Source organism: Sciurus vulgaris (assembly GCF_902686455.1).
Source record: "Sciurus vulgaris genome assembly, chromosome: 4".
In the NCBI taxonomy this organism is placed as follows: Eukaryota; Metazoa; Chordata; class Mammalia; order Rodentia; family Sciuridae; genus Sciurus; species Sciurus vulgaris.
In genome coordinates this window covers 99,767,826-99,783,776 of record NC_136464.1, presented here as the reverse complement: position 1 = coordinate 99,783,776, position 15,951 = coordinate 99,767,826, and the positions used below count along the sequence as shown (strand labels likewise).

Genomic DNA, 15,951 nt, shown 5'->3' with positions numbered 1-15,951 from the left:
TTGAGGGCTACTAAGAACAAAGGCTAGGTCAGGGACTTGTTGCAGAACTAGAGTACTTCTCCTACCAGACAGATGCTAGCACAGCTCACTGCAATCAGAAGAAAGGATAAGGCTTATGGCTTTTCTGTTGTGATGGAAAAAAAGAGTGTGGCACGTTCTGGATTTGGGGGAGTTCCTACAAGCTGAAAAAAGTACAATAAGAACACTATTTCATCTGACTCAGTTCATACAGGAAACTAGCATACCATGCAATTTGGGGCTCCAGAGAACAAAAGAGACTAGTGGCTTGTTGAAGTGCCAGAGAGCCTATAGTAATGAAGACAGACACCAAAGAACAAGAGACAAGAGCTGTTGATAAAGAAACCAGAAAGCTTCTCTATTTTTGAAATTTTATACATAATCCTATCTCGGCTTCCCCACCAAGGTTTTCAGAGGCCCCCAGAATCTCTAAGTCAGATTGACTGGTGAAGATCTCCTGTAAAAAAACCTGTCCACAAAGATGTATTTGAAAGCAGAAATTATAAAACAAACAAGATAAAGCAAGGAAATAGCCAAATCAAAGAAGCAAAACAAATCTTAAGAACCAACCCTATGGACAATTCAAAATAAGCATCAATGAGTTCAAAATCATCCAAAAAATTCAAAATAATCATCTTAAAGAAGCTCAATGGGCTACAAGAGAACACAAACAGCCTGCTAAAAAATCAGGAAAGTGATGCATGAACAAAATGAGAATATCAACAAAGAGACAGAAACCATAAAAATGATCCAAACAAATCCTGGAGCTGAAGAATATAATAACTGAACTATACATTTACTAGAGGGGATATTAAGTAGATGATATTAATTAGATAAGATGAAAGACTCAGTGAACTCAAAGGCTTGTCATTTGAGATGACTGAGTCAAGGATCAAAAAGAAAAAATAGTGAAGAAAGCCAAAGGGACTATAGGACACCATCAAGTGGAACAATATATGTATTACAAGAGTTTTAGAAGGAGAACAGGGTGAGAATGGGGCAAGAATTTACCTAAAGAAATAATGGCTGAAAACTTCCCTAGGCAGAAGAAGTAATATGTGTGAATAAGCAAACAGATTAAAAAAGCTCAAAGAACTGTAACTATGGGCTGAGGCTGTGGCTCAGTGGTTGAGCGCCAGCCTAGCATGTGTGAGGCACTGGGTTTGATTCTCAGCACCGTATAAAATAAATAAATAAAATAAAGATATTGTGTCCATCTACAGTATAGAACTGTAACTATAAGCCCAAAAAGGCTCACACTAAGATACACTATATTCAAACTGTCAAAATTAAAAAGACAAAGAGAATCTTGAAAGTAGAAGAGAAAAGTGACTTATCATCTATAAGGGAACGTCTGTAATACTACCAGTAGACTTCTCAAAAGAAACATTACAGGCCAGCAGCTAATGGGATGATTTTTTTCAAAGTGTTGGAAGAAAAAAGTATAATAAGAACAATATATCCAGTAAAACTGTCTTAAAGAAAGGAAGATCTTAAGCTTTTTTAGATAAACAAAGGCTGAGGGAGTTTATTACCACTAGAATGCCTAGCCAAAATTACTAAATAAAGTCCTTAAAGTTGAAGTGAAAGGATACTAGATAGCTACAGAAAAGCCTATAAAAATATAAAGTTCTGTGATAAAGGTACGTACAAACAGAGACAAATACAGAATGATGCAATACTGTCATAATGGTACACAAAAATTTTTTAATTCATGTACAGAATTTAAAAGATAATAGTATAAAAATACTATGAAAGTATGCTATAGATACAAAACATAAAAGATATAACTTGTGGTATCAGTAACAAAATGGGGGGATGTAAAAGAGTAGACGATTTAAATGCAATTAAAATTAAATTGCTATCAGTTAAAAATATATTGTTATGTTTTATGCAATATCTGTAAGAACTACAGAAAAAAATACCTATAGAGATTGGCACAAAAGAAATTGGCAAAACAGCACAAACCTGTAATTCCAGCTATTCAGGAAGCTAAAGAAAGAGAAAAAAAAGTTCCAGGCCAGCATGGGCAACTTAGTGAAACCCTGTCTTAAAATAAAAATGAAGAAAAAGGTTGAGAGGGTGGGCTTGGGGATTAGCTTTGTGGTGGAGTGCTTAAGTCTGAAGCCCTCAGTTCAATCCCCAAGTACTACAACAACAACAAAAAGAAGAAAAGAAAAGAAAGAAAGGAATCAAACCTTGTCACTACAAAAACTCAATGAAGCACAAAGGAAAGCAGAAAGAGAGTAAAAGTTGTGCAAAATAACTATAAGTCACACAGAAAACAATTAACAAATGGCAATGATTGGTCCTCCCCTATCACTAATTATTTAAATGCAAACTAGTTAAATTCCCCAATCTACAGATAAAAATGACTGAATGGATACAACAAAACACAACACAACAATAACAATAAAAACAACATTCAATTATATGATGCCTTCAAGAGACTAACTTTAGGTATAAGGACACATGTAGGTTGAGTGAAAGGGTAGAAAAATATACCATTTATACAGTTATGAAAAGAAAGTAGGAGTGGCCATACTCATTTCAGACAAAATAGACTTTACTCTCATTATTTTTGTTCAAGACAGTAATGTGCTCAGGCAAGGAAAAAAAGGCATTTAGTAGAAAAATAAGTAAAATTATCTCTGTTCATAAATGACATCATCTTACATGCAGATAATTTTAAAGATGTCATAAAAAACTGGTAGAACTAGCTGAGCTGTAATCCTGTAAGTCTGTAATCCCAGTAACTCAGGAGGCTGAGGCAGGAGGATTGTAAGTTTCACGATAGCCTCAGCAACTTAGCAAGACCCCAAGCAACTTAATGAGATCCTGACTCAAAATTAAAAAAAATTAAAAGAGGTAGGAATGTAGCTCAATGGTAAAAATCCCCAGTCTGCAGAAATCAAAACCAAAACAAAGTAATAAAAAAACCTGTTAGAACTAGTAAGTTTTGCAAAATTGGATATACAAAATCAACACACAAAAATCAGTTGTATGTCTATCTATACACCAATAATCAATGAACAATTTGAAAATGAAAGTAATAAAAAGAATTCCACTTATAATAGCATCAAAAAAAAATAAAATATTTAGGAAGAAACCAAAGAGGTGAAAAACACTCATACCATAATCTAATTGCTGAAAGAAATTGAAGGTGACAAATGGTAAGGCAGTTAGTGTCATGGATTAGAAGATTTTATCTTGTTAAAATATTCATACCACCCAAAGAAATATGGAGACTGAATGTAATCCCAATCACCATCTCAATGACACCTTCTCCTGAAAGAGGAAAAAACCCACCCTGAAATTCAACCGGACTCTCAAAGGACCCCCATAGTCAAAATCATCTTGAGGAGAGAAAAAAAAAAAAAAAGCTGGAAGCCTCACACTTCCTGACTTCGAAATATATTACAAAGCTATTGCCACCAAAATGGTATGGTCCTGGCATAAAGACAAACATACAGACCAAGGGAACAGAAATAAATCCTCATGTATAAGGTCAAAGATCCGAAAAAGGTCCCAAAAGGATACACAACGGAAAAAGGATAGTCTCTTTAGAAGCCAATGCTGTATATCCAAATGCAAAAAATTGAGACTGGACACCTTACGCTATATATGAAAATTAATTTTAAAAGTAGTAACAGCCTTGCCAGGCATTGTAGTGCACACTTGTAATTCCAGCGACTTGGGAGGCTGAAGCAGGAGGATCTTTCTAGGCCAACCTCAACAACTTAGTAAGACCCTGTCTCAGAATAAAAAAGGACTGGGATGTAGTTCAGTGCTAAAGTGCCCCTGGGTTCAATCTCTAGTACAAACAAAACAAAACAAAACAAAACAACAAAAAACTAGTAAAGGCCTCAATTCCTAGAAGAGAACATAAGGGAAAGTCTTTTTTTTTTTTTTTTTTTTTTTTTTTTTGGGTGCTGGGGATTGAACCCAGGGCCTTGTGCTTACAAGGCAAGCACTCTACCGACTGAGCTATTTCCCCAGCCCCAAGGGAAAGTCTTAATGATGACATTGGATTAGGGGATGATCTTTTAGATATGATACCAAAAGTACATGCAACCATAGCAAAAATGTCAAATGCACTACATCAAACTTAACTTCTATGAAGCCAAGGGACAATCAACAGAGAGAATAGGCAACCCCCAGAATGTGAGAAAATATTTGTTTATTAAATATCTGATAAAGGGCTGATATCTACACTATATAAAGAATGCATAAATCTTAACAATGATGAAACAGTCCAGTTAAAAATGGGCAAAGATTTTGAATTTTGAGATTTAAATTTGTTTCTTGTAGGCACCTTGCAATACTACCAACTCAAGTTTACTTTAACTCGAATTTTCATCATGGTATTATTCAGGCCACACAGGTAAGACATGTATGCTAGCTCCAAAGCTACATGAGTGAAGGCTTATGGTTAGGAATTCTCAAGGGACCTTTTCTTGATTTTTATATTAGTGCCAAGGTAGAAACCTATCCTTTATAGGATGGCTTTTCTAGTTGACCTACTGAGGGCATGGCCAGTTAGAGACCCTGGCTTTATGGAGAGATCCTTTGATTTGCTCTCTGACCCATCAGGGGCCCTAGTCCTTACTCTTCTTCCCCAGGAATGGTCTATAACGCTAGGCTTTCAGTCACAAGGGATTACCTGGGCAAATGTTTACTCCTGCATTTGTTTACTCCTTTGGGTTTAAACTTTCCAGTTACTTTTTGGCAAAGAATTTCCTTCTTTCTGTCAACTTAGCCACACATTTAAACGTTTCTAAAAATTTTCTTTTCTTCTTCTCCCTCCCCATTTTTTAAAATATTCAATCCACCATTTTTAGGAGTGCTATATATCTGGATGAGTTTTCCTGAATATTCAGTCCATCCTACTGTCAGAAATTGATGTCAGCAATAATTTTACAGTCAGCAGAAACACAAAAACGAAACATCATTTAAAAGGCTATTAATTCTATTTTTCAGGTGAGAATAAGGACTAGGATGGTGAAATCACTTGTTCAAGAGTTCAGTTGGGGGTGGGGGGAGTTCAGCTACTGGCAAAACCAACACCAAAATCCAGGTTTCTGATTGCAAGCGTGCTCTTGCCTATTACACAATAATTGGTTTTGGGCAGAGAACCTGTGTAAAGTGCAGCACATGGACATTTCTCATACTTATTTTCCTACATGCTGTTTCAAGCTCAGCAGTTTGGCTGACCCTATGAAATGTGTCTTAGTAACAACAGTTAAACATCCAAAGGCAAGTTCCCTCAAGTTCGCACAGCCTGATATTTTCCTATCTCCAGAACAGCCTGGACCCCCTTGTTTTACAGGCAAATCTACCATCTTGAGGCTTGGAATAAATCTCCCAACATATCTACTTGGTGGTAGTCTACATCCTCCCTTGGTCAATGTTTTTACAAGGCAACTCATACTAAGAAGGCAAACTATTTATAACATTTTAATGTTATAATTGTCCCCCCCAACACCGGAAATAGGGATTGAACCCAGTGGTGCTTCCACTACTGAGCTACATCTCCTGCCCTTTCCATTTTTTATTTTGAGACAGGGTCTTATTAAGCTGCTGAGGCTGTCCTCAAACTTGCCATCCTCCTTTCTCAGTCTACTGAGTCACTGAGATTACAGGCATGTGACAACACATCTGGTTAGTGTTACAATTTTTAAATAGGAGTATGTTTTTGTGTGCGAGAACATAAGTTTTACAATATAGGGTCTATTCACAGAACAAATTAAGTAAGGTTAAGGGGTTTAACTACATAAACTTCCACCACATGTTCTCTTCAAATAAAAATAAATTCAGTTTTCAAGGGAATATAGTTAGGGGAGTGACAATTATTTATAGTAGTAGATAAACTTAAGAGAAAAAATTGAAGATGAAAAGTAATGTATTTCATTTTTGTCAATTTTCTACAATGTTATATTAAAGTAGAGATTTCTTTTCTTTCTTTTTTTTCAGGGCCAAGGACTAAACTCAGGGCCTTGCATCTGCTAGGCCAGCAGTCTGTCACTGAACTAAATCCCCAACCCCTAAAGTAGAGATTTTTTTAAAAAATCAGATTTGAATTCAGTGGTTTTCCAAAACTGAGTACATAATATATTTAATGAATATGTTTAATGGGAGTAATGAAAATAAGAAAAATTTACAAATTTCTTTGATACCTTCAGTGATATTTGAAATTCTAATGAGTGTTAACTGTGTTCTTGCTCAGTAACTTACACTGTTCTACACATAGCAGAGGCACTCTCTTTGGAGACTTTACAATCTGTGGGTGACTTTTACCTTAAACATTTACTATAGTTTCCATGATGTCACACCTACAACACATTTTAAAGATACAATAAAATTATCTGCATTTCTTGCATTTTTCTCATTTTATTGATTTCTGTACACTTTTCAGTATTTTGTTTAGGGAAAAGTAAAAAGGAAACCATATTACTATATACATTGCATTTTACGTAAAAGTAAGATTATTTCTCAGAAGTTATAATCTCTGGAAATTGTTAAGTGATCCAACTCTCTAGAGCTCCCAATGGCATCATAGCCTCCCTTAAAGATCAACCAAGGAAGCCTGATGCCAGATCTCACTCGAGGGAAGGACAGGGGCCCTGTAGTAACTGCCACTGGATGATGTGACTGCAGAGAATGTAAGTATACTTGGAATTATTTCCAGTTGTATATTTAGTTCATTCCCAGCATTTTCTGCCACAAAAAATGTGATCAATATGTGTGTACGCAATTCTTTATCTGAATCTGATTTTATTTACTTTATTTTTTGCAGTATTGGGGATTGAACCAAGGGGTGCTTTCCAACTGAGCCACACCCCTGGTCCTTCTTTTTTTTTTTTTTTTTTTTTCCTGAGACAAGGTCTTGCTGACTTCTAACTTGTGATCCATCTGTCTCAGTTCCTGAGTAGCTGGGATTACATGATTATTTCTTTAAAACAAGTTCCTGAGTAGCTGGGATTATATGATTATTTCTTTAAAACAAGTTCCTGTCAAAGGATATGGACATTTTAAACATCTTGGTGAACATTATCAAACATTCCCAGCAGAGTATATCACTTAAAACCCACACTGGCAGTATTTAATTTATGTTTATAAAAAATGTCTGTACCATCTTATCCTTGCTGTCCTTGAGAGTTATTTTTTTTAATTGTTAATTTTATAGGTTAGTTTGCATTTAATTTTCAGTGAGACTGCACATTTAACTGCCATGAGTAAGAGAAGAGTTTATATCCTCTTCTCCCTGCAATCTGTTCATTTCTTAAATCAGTGGAGTCTGACTGTTGCCTCTGACTGTGGACTGAGCATGACTTCTTTGAGGGCTAGTGATACTATCTTGAAAAATGCACTTGCCCACCCTTCTTAGTCCTTAAGGCCCAATCATTCAATACATATCTAGTAATTCTCTCAAATTTCCCCCACCCCTTCAGGTAGGAAGTCTATCCACTGTCTCTGATCAGTTTCTTTGAAAGTACTTTTTAAAATCAAACTTTCTAAAAAATTCTGTCTGTTCCTCTGAATGTGTTATAAACATAATTGTCCTTACTCTTTCAAATCTATTCTTAAAGAATTCTCTCTTGATAAATTCAGATTTCAATATTCATTAGACATTAAAGAAACATTTGAGTCTCTCTCCCATCCCCAAGATATTTATTTTAGCATTTACTGAGATGAAATCAGTAAAGAAGATATACTCTCATTCCATGTAAGTATGAGGAAATTTTTGTTCATTTCTAGAAAAAACTGAAAGTAAATAAAAAGCAACCTTGAAATCTTCAGTATGAATCTATTGTCTAATTTACTTCTAGGTACTCTGTAGTCTTATTTGCAAATGACTTATCCTCTTGTCATGAAGAAGCTGATCTTCCTTTGCTTCTGTTTCCTTCCAAAGTTAAGGGGCAGTATACCAATGTACCCTTCCCCTTTCTTAGAAAGTAACTGTCCCATCAGCTTTGATGATGACATTCTCATTTAATTTTACAAGGATCATTGCTTGGACCTAGTTTTTTTTTTTTTTTAATATATATATATTTTTAGTTGTTGATGGACCTTTATTTTATTCATTTATTTATATGTGGTGCTGCGAATCGAACCCAGTGCCTCACACATGCTAGGCAAGTGCTCTACCACTGAGCCACAACCTCAGCTCTGGATCTAGTCTTACTACAAGAATTTCATTCTTAGACTGTTACAAACTGATTCTCAGTTTGACTTTACCCTTCACCCTTCTACTATTCAATTATTATCCAACAAAAAAGCTAACAGAGATATATCAAAACTGGAAAAGCTGACCCTGATGGCAAAAGTAATAGGTAATACTCAAGTAAGGAGAGGGAGACTGAAGGATTCAGTGAAGATGTAAGAAAAAGAGACAACTGATTTATTATATTTTTATTTTTTTTATGTTTTTATTATATTTTGAATCTTTTTTTTTTTTTTTTTTTTTTGTGGTACTTGGGATTGATCCCAGGGGCTACCAATGAACTATAATGCCAGCCCTTTTTAAATTTTTTGAGACAGGGTCTCACAAAGTTATCAAGGTTGGCCATAAAATTGTGAACCTCTTGCTGCAGCCTCCCTGAATAGCTGGGATTACAAGTGTGCACCACTGCACCTGGTCTATATTTTGCATACTGAGTGCTTAATTTGATATCTTGGCATATAAAGAGGATATGAGTGAAGCTAAAGGATACTAGTATTTACTGAGCACCTACTATGGTTAGCAACTTGATAAATGCTTATTTGTTGATAGAAAGGCAGAAAGGTAGGAAAGGAAAAAGAGGGAAGAACTGATAAAAAGTATGTATTTGGGTATATATGCATTAATACACACATGTACATATAAAATGTGTATATTTTATTATATATAACATATATATGTATGTGCATGCATATGTATGTGTGTGTATACACACACACTCTAACACAATTTGTAAAATTTTTAGATTGGATTTCTGTGCTTTAGTAATTTGCCTTTGGTATTCAAAAGAGGAGATTTATAAATGTTTTGGTTAGCAACTTTACTAAATAGATATTCAGCTTTTCAAATCAGTAATTTTAAAAACCAACAATTATTTTTATATATAATTTCTATTATTTTTGTTTAAAAAATTATGGTACAGTAAGCTAGAGGTACCTTTGTTTACATGTACTTTCATGTATGAATAAACATGACCCTGCAGTGGCAGGAAAAATATGGAGAATAACGAACTCAAGGCAATACATCCAACAGCACTAAGAAGATAGATGCTGGCATTAAGATGGACACTAGTATTTCAGGCATTGCCCATGTGCTCCTTTGTCAAATAGGAATCAAAGTGCCCCCGCTGTCCCTAACTGAGAGTTTGCCTCTGTTGGGAATTATTTTAAGAGCTTTTCCTGTATTAACTCATCATCTTAGCCCTATTGGGTAGGTCCCATTTTCAGTTTCATTTTACTGATGAGGAATCTGGGACACAGATTAAGTAAGTTGTCCAAGGTCCCTTTAGATGTGGTGAATTGACAAAGGTAGTCCATGGATGTTGAATGAATACCAGGGACTAAGGAATTGATCAGAATGACCTTGAAGTCAGGGAATAGGTGAAGGATCAGAGGAAAGAACATGTTCTGTTGTAAATACAAACCCACACACTTCATTATTATACTGCTGGTGTAAGACAATTTCATTGATATAGAACCTTGGTGTTCAAGCTATATGCTTGATTAGATGGTGGAGCCAGTGCTTTGATCACAAGGATAATTTCTAGGTCCTACCACTCCTTACCACTCATGGAGAGTGGTTTAGAGCAGGGTTTAGCAAACTATAATCTGGGCCTCTTCTGTTTTTGTACATCCAGTGAGCTAAGAATGATTTGTGCAATTTTAAATAATTAAGGAAAAAAGCAAAGAATATTTTGTGACACTTGAAAATTATATGACATTCAAATTACCACCATGCCCATTCGCTTACATACTGTCTATAGCTGCTTCCACGACACAAGAGCAGAATGGAATTGTATCCACAGATCCATGGCCTTCAAACCTGAAATGTCTGATCCTTAACAGAATAAGTCTGCTGACTCCATCTGAGAGAATCACCAAATCTGAAAGCAGGGGCCACCCTGGCAGAGCAGACCGACAGGAGGTACTAATACACACAAATTTCTTCTTGACTATAACACTGAGAATAAGTCAGTGCTACAGTGCTGTTAACGATCTTCTAATACTTATTTCAAAGTAGGTTTCCTTTGTAATACATACATGCTGCAAAGTAGTCAGTATTAGGGTGATCAGAAAAACTATGTTGTAGACTTCTGGGGTGAAGGGGTGCACAAGTTGAGACTGAGGTTGACAGGAGTGATATTAGCAGAAATGACAGCACCCTGCCCCAAAATCTCAAGACTCTCTCCTTTACATGCATGCTAATCCCTGTCTCCCTGTGATCAGCTTTGTAGGTACCTTCTCAGAGTAACTTCTCCTTGACAATAATTTTCATCCCTAGTGGACACAGGACATGACTTCTTCACTCTCTTGTGAAGCAACCATCGAGATGCAGCAAAACTGTGGGAAGGTGTTGTACTCAAACTTGTACTATACTCTTATAATAAAACTAGGTTACAATGTACTTTATAAAAGATATGCTGCTCAAAAAGTTGACTGTAAAGTGAATTTCTGTTCACTGAGTCATAATATCCTGATTTTCATTATAAAATTATTTTCGTTATAAAACTGATACATTTTCATAGGAAGAGTTCACATATAAGACATAAAAATCACACTCAAAGATGAAGCAAACCATTAAAGAAGCACACAAACAAAAAATGTTATAAAATGAAACCTTCATAACACAGCACTTGAAATCAAGTCACAAAAATGCCACCATCATGCCAAGACAGAAAATGCTTTACAAGGAGACATTCTTGCATCTTGAGGACATATACACATGAGAAGCAGATATGTTCAGTGGATTTCCTGACCCTTTAAATGCAGCTGTCACAATAGGCAAGAACAGGGTTATTCCCTACCTCAATTCAACCATGGAAAACATAAACACTGTTGACTACTGAGACTCTTGAAATTGTAGAATATAGTTCTGATTTTGAATGTTGACTTTCATTGTGGCTCAACTTAATTTTTTTTTCCCCCGGGTGGATTCATGCTTGACACTGAGAAGCTAAAATCTGACCCCCATTGAAAAAGCAATGCATCTTACTTCAAGTAGTTAAAATTAAGTTTACTTCATTTTAATTCTATAAAAATAAAGTACTGAAAATCCTGGAACCAACATTGAATATTCTAAACCAAGTATCTTTTCCCCCAATATAATTTGTATCAGTACTGATAATAATAATAGCTACAATTTACTCATCATCCAGGATGTGCCAGGCAGTGTGCAGTCCAATTCCATGGTTTGGGCATATAATTTGAAGGCCACCTAAATGAGATTTCCCAAGGTGATGCCCTTAGAGTGATAGTTCCAGGGTATGAGGCTACAGGCTGGTAACTAAAGATCATCACACACTGGGAATTTGTGGTGGTAAAAGCAGGAGCCACCTTTTTATGTACTCTGTCCCACTGAATCATGGCGTTATTTCGCTCCTAGAGTGTGGTTTTCCCATTGTGGTCCTGGGATCAGCAGAAGCAGCACTGCTAGGAACTTGTTAAACATGACACTCCTCAGCTCCGACACAAGCTTACTGATTTTAAAACTCTGGGGGTAAGGCTCAGCAGTGTGTCTAACAGGTCTTTCAGGTGATTCTGAATCTGAGAACCACTGAGCTGGTAGGCAGATATGGTTCACTAAACAAATCAAGAGCAAAAATAAGGCCTCAGTGAGACTAGTCTGATTTACATACACAAACAAAAATTCCCCCATAATTTTCAAGGGCTCTCAAGTACTTCATAAATAGCTATATTTAAAAAGGTCAATAATTCTTATATATTAATCAAAGTTTGCTTTGGTCCTCTCCTTAGTCAAAACTTTGAAAATTTAGTTGGAGGCATTGCATTTAACATATTAAACTAGCTTAAGGCAGGACTCATGTGGATTGGTATAAAAAATTCTCTTCCCCCATCTGATCTATGGCTGTAACGCAGAGGATCAAGTATTTCCATGTTGAGGTGGAAAGGTACTTCTTTAGGTTTCAAATGTTAGCGGCAGAAGATGGTGAAATGGGGCTCCCTTTCTCTGCAAGTTGGTAGAGGGGATTCCTAAATGGGCAGTGAGCACTTCCCACTAAGTGCCTGGGGAGCTGCCACCACAGTGGGTTATAGGATGCTCTGAGAGGAATCCCCAAGGCAAAAGGAAGGAGTAGGAGGAGAGGAAGCCATAACCTGGTTTACTCCAACTTTAAGGCCAGAGCTGACCTTGTAGCGGCCTGTGCCCAGAACAGGAGAAAGGGATGGCAGACATGTATCCTGAACATGTGTCGGATGGAACCAGTGATGCCACAGACAGAGGTGTTCAAATCAACTGCAGGATGAGTGAGGAGATCTGGGGTGACACATACTTAAGGAACAAAAAGGCAAATGATAGGATGAAAAAAAAAAAAAAAAAAAAAGCAAACACCTGGGAAGGTACAGACCAGATGGGAGGAAGGAAAACTGATTAAATCTGACACAGCAGCAATGGGGAGGACAGGGAAGGAAGTGACTTTCCAACAGGAAGGTCTCTCTTCTCTTGCACAGAGGTGTCAAACTGGGGTTAGTACCTTCTTCTCTGACGTACCCCTGACTGTGGAGGAGCCCAGGCCCAGGTGAAGCCCTCTTTTTTAGATCTGAGGCACTATATGATTTAAAGAATGTTATGGGAAAGGCCACTAGGGAGGCTAAATGATTCTACATGTTAGAGGATCTGGACTTCAGTGGCCTCAAGACACTTTGGTCATCTGATGTTTCCAATGAGAGATGTTGGACTATTCCTGGTGAGACTTTCTTGCAGTGAGACTCTGCCTGCCCTCTCTAGGTTTGTGAGCAGTTCCTATGGTTGTAGTATACCCTTAGAAGGTCCTGAGGTTTCCAAGGCAGGTTTTCAGAATGAACAATCTGGGAGGTTCAGCTGAGGCTTAGGGAAGAGGTTCTGTAAGCCTTCAAATTACAGAAGTCAAATTACATTAAGTCTGGGGACTTAATGTAAGGTTGTTGGCTGATGTTAGGAAGGAACAGGTTGGTTATTGTAGACTTAAAATTTGCAGAGGGAAGTGTGGGGTCCTTAGAGGATGGTGAAGCTGGTCCTAGAATTTTAATACATAATCATTATTTCCCTAAGAGTTAATTATGACATTTACTCCTTAAAGAGACACTCAATTTTTCAAGAACATTACATATTTCTTGCTTCCTATGAGCAAGCAGCATCAAGTTGGTTTGGTGAACCTTTGAGTTTTTTGATTGGGGCACAATGCCTTCTGCTGACTTCTTGGCTGCTAATAACAGTTTTTGACTTAGATCCACAATCCCTCATCTACAACTCCAAATTCCAAAGAGCTGTTCTGAAAGTTTACAAGTGGCAATATGTGAACTTCTTGGACATTAATTTTGATTTGAAGCTATTTACAGTTTTTATTTCTGCTTAGTGTGAATATTCATATGTGACACTGAATTAATAAGAAATACTGGGTTTGACTATGAATTGCTATGCATGAATATTACATGATCTGTGGCTTGTGAGTCATATCATTTTCCTACACTAGAAAATATTCTGAACTCCACCACCAGTGCAGCCCCAAATAATTTGGATGAGAGGTCGTGGGACAGTATAGCTGTCTCTGGATTATGAATAACTACTGGGTCAGATTTCTCAGGCCCAAAACTTAGCTCAATCTAACTCCAGATGGTAAAATGGATTCATTAAAGCAGGAATTATGGGAAGAAGGTTTGGCAGAAGTAAGGAGATATCTGGGTACAGGGGACATCAAGGGGAGAGCAGCTTCTACCAGGATTGAGGGAGGCAAAGGAGGTAGGAACACTGTTTCTGAGGTCATGCTCTTGGGACTCAGGCTCAATGCTGTTTCTACTCATTTTTCTAGCTTTGAGTCACAGCTTCTGTGGCCCAAGGGCAAACATGCCAGGGGCAGGAGGTTTAGTTGGAGAAGCTGGGTTGGCTCCTGGGGAATCAGCAGTCTGGCTACAAGATACCACTGATGCTGTAGGTGCATAAATGTACTTGGCAAAGCAGAGCTCTAAATTCAAGAAGGAATTCCCATTCTAACTGCAGTTCCTATCACATGCATTTCTTTATCATGGCAGCACTGGCAGCAGCATTAGAAACTTGTATATTTATCTTTACAAATAGATTATAATTTCCTTGCATGCAGGGAACCTGTCCTATGTCTCCATGTCCTTGGCAGTTAGTGTGGTTTCTTGTACACAGCATGTATCCTGTAAATGTTGTGAATGAATGAAAGGATGACCTAAAATAAGAATTACATTTTTCTTTGATCTACTCCTAGATTACAGACAACTATAATAGAATGCAACTGGGTAGTTAAATGGAGCTGGGTTGCATATGCAGGATAGTGCTAAGTATGAATAGGAGAGAATGTAGGTGTATTTATAGATCCCAATTTAGTATTTATTTATTTAAATTTTATTTTATTTGTTTACTATTTTATGTGGTGCTGAGGATTGAACCCAGTGACTCACTCATGCTAGGCAAGCACTTTACCACTAAGCCACAACCCCAGACCAATTTAGTATTTATTTTTTGAATTAGCTTCTTCAAAAACACCAAATTTCTACTAATTGTAACTTATACTACCTGCCTGAAGCAGAGAAAGAAGGTATATTTTTGTTGATGGGGAAAAGGGATAGAAAACCTAATAAAACTTATTGAGAAATGATGTCACAAGGAGTCAGAGTATCAAAGAATTAAAGAGATGCCAAGAACTTTAAAAATCATGTAAAGTATATAGCACTTACATGGTTATTTCAAAAACATATACGCAGGCTGTACCAGTCATGATCAAGACTGGTATTTGAACCATGTCTCCTAATTCCTAGATTGGCACTGGAACTATATCAAGTCAAACTAAAGATCTGGGGCTGTTTGCATTCTATGAGATCATCCTACTTCTCATGGTACTTCCTTTGAATGGAAATTTTAAATATGTAACACAGTAAAACCTCATTTGTATTCCCATCTATGATTATCTGTCCAACTTGAACTCATTTATTAGTTAGCAGAAACATGTTATTTAAGAACTAAAGTAGCATATTTACAAATATTCATATACATACCAGAATTACTGTTTACCAAATTAGAGTAAGTGAGGCTTTACTGTGTATAAAACAAACAGACATACACATAAAGAACACTTTTGGATTATTTTGAGATGTTTCTAGAAGCTGATGTGTTAGAAATCTGTTTAACTCAGTCTTTCAGGGTACAGGAAACACTTACCACTGCCAGCACTTCCCTCTCTTTTGCCGCGAGAGCCCCCACTGCCATCTCTGCCAGACTTTATGCGCTTGAACAATAAGAAGACAAGTTTAGAAGAATATGCAATATTCCTTCAAAACTGAATATAACTAAATTTTAAAATTAAAACTACTGTGAAATTTTTAGGACTATCATCATCATCTGAGAGTTAATTCTACAGGGAAAAAAAGGAGTTGTTCTGGAAGTAAAGAGTTCAAAGCTTGCCTTCCACAACTCTTACAGAATACAAAAATGGCGCTTTCATTTGGAAGTACAGTATAACCTTTGCTTACACAAACAACTAAGAAATCAAACGATATTGTCTTTCACTTTTTTCCTATTCTTCTTCTTTTTTTTCCCCCTTCAGTATTGGAGAATGAACCCAGAGGTACTTTTTACTAGTGAGCTACAATCCCAGTCCTTTTAAAAATTTCTTATTTTGAGACAGGGTCTTGATAAGTTGCCCAGGCTAACCTCAAATTTGTAATCCTTCTGCTGTGGCCCCCCAAGTATCTGGG

The 15,951-nt window shown here is 36.8% G+C and overlaps 1 protein-coding gene across 1 annotated transcript in view; it reads right to left on the bottom strand.

The window, feature by feature from the left end:
- LOC306660550 (intraflagellar transport protein 88 homolog) overlaps window positions 1–15,951 on the bottom strand; it is a 160,384-nt gene that overhangs the window by 1,993 nt on the left and 142,440 nt on the right. The window contains 1 exon segment of the mRNA XM_079138889.1: window positions 15,416–15,482. Within this exon segment, the coding sequence (XP_078995015.1) occupies window positions 15,416–15,482 (67 nt within the window).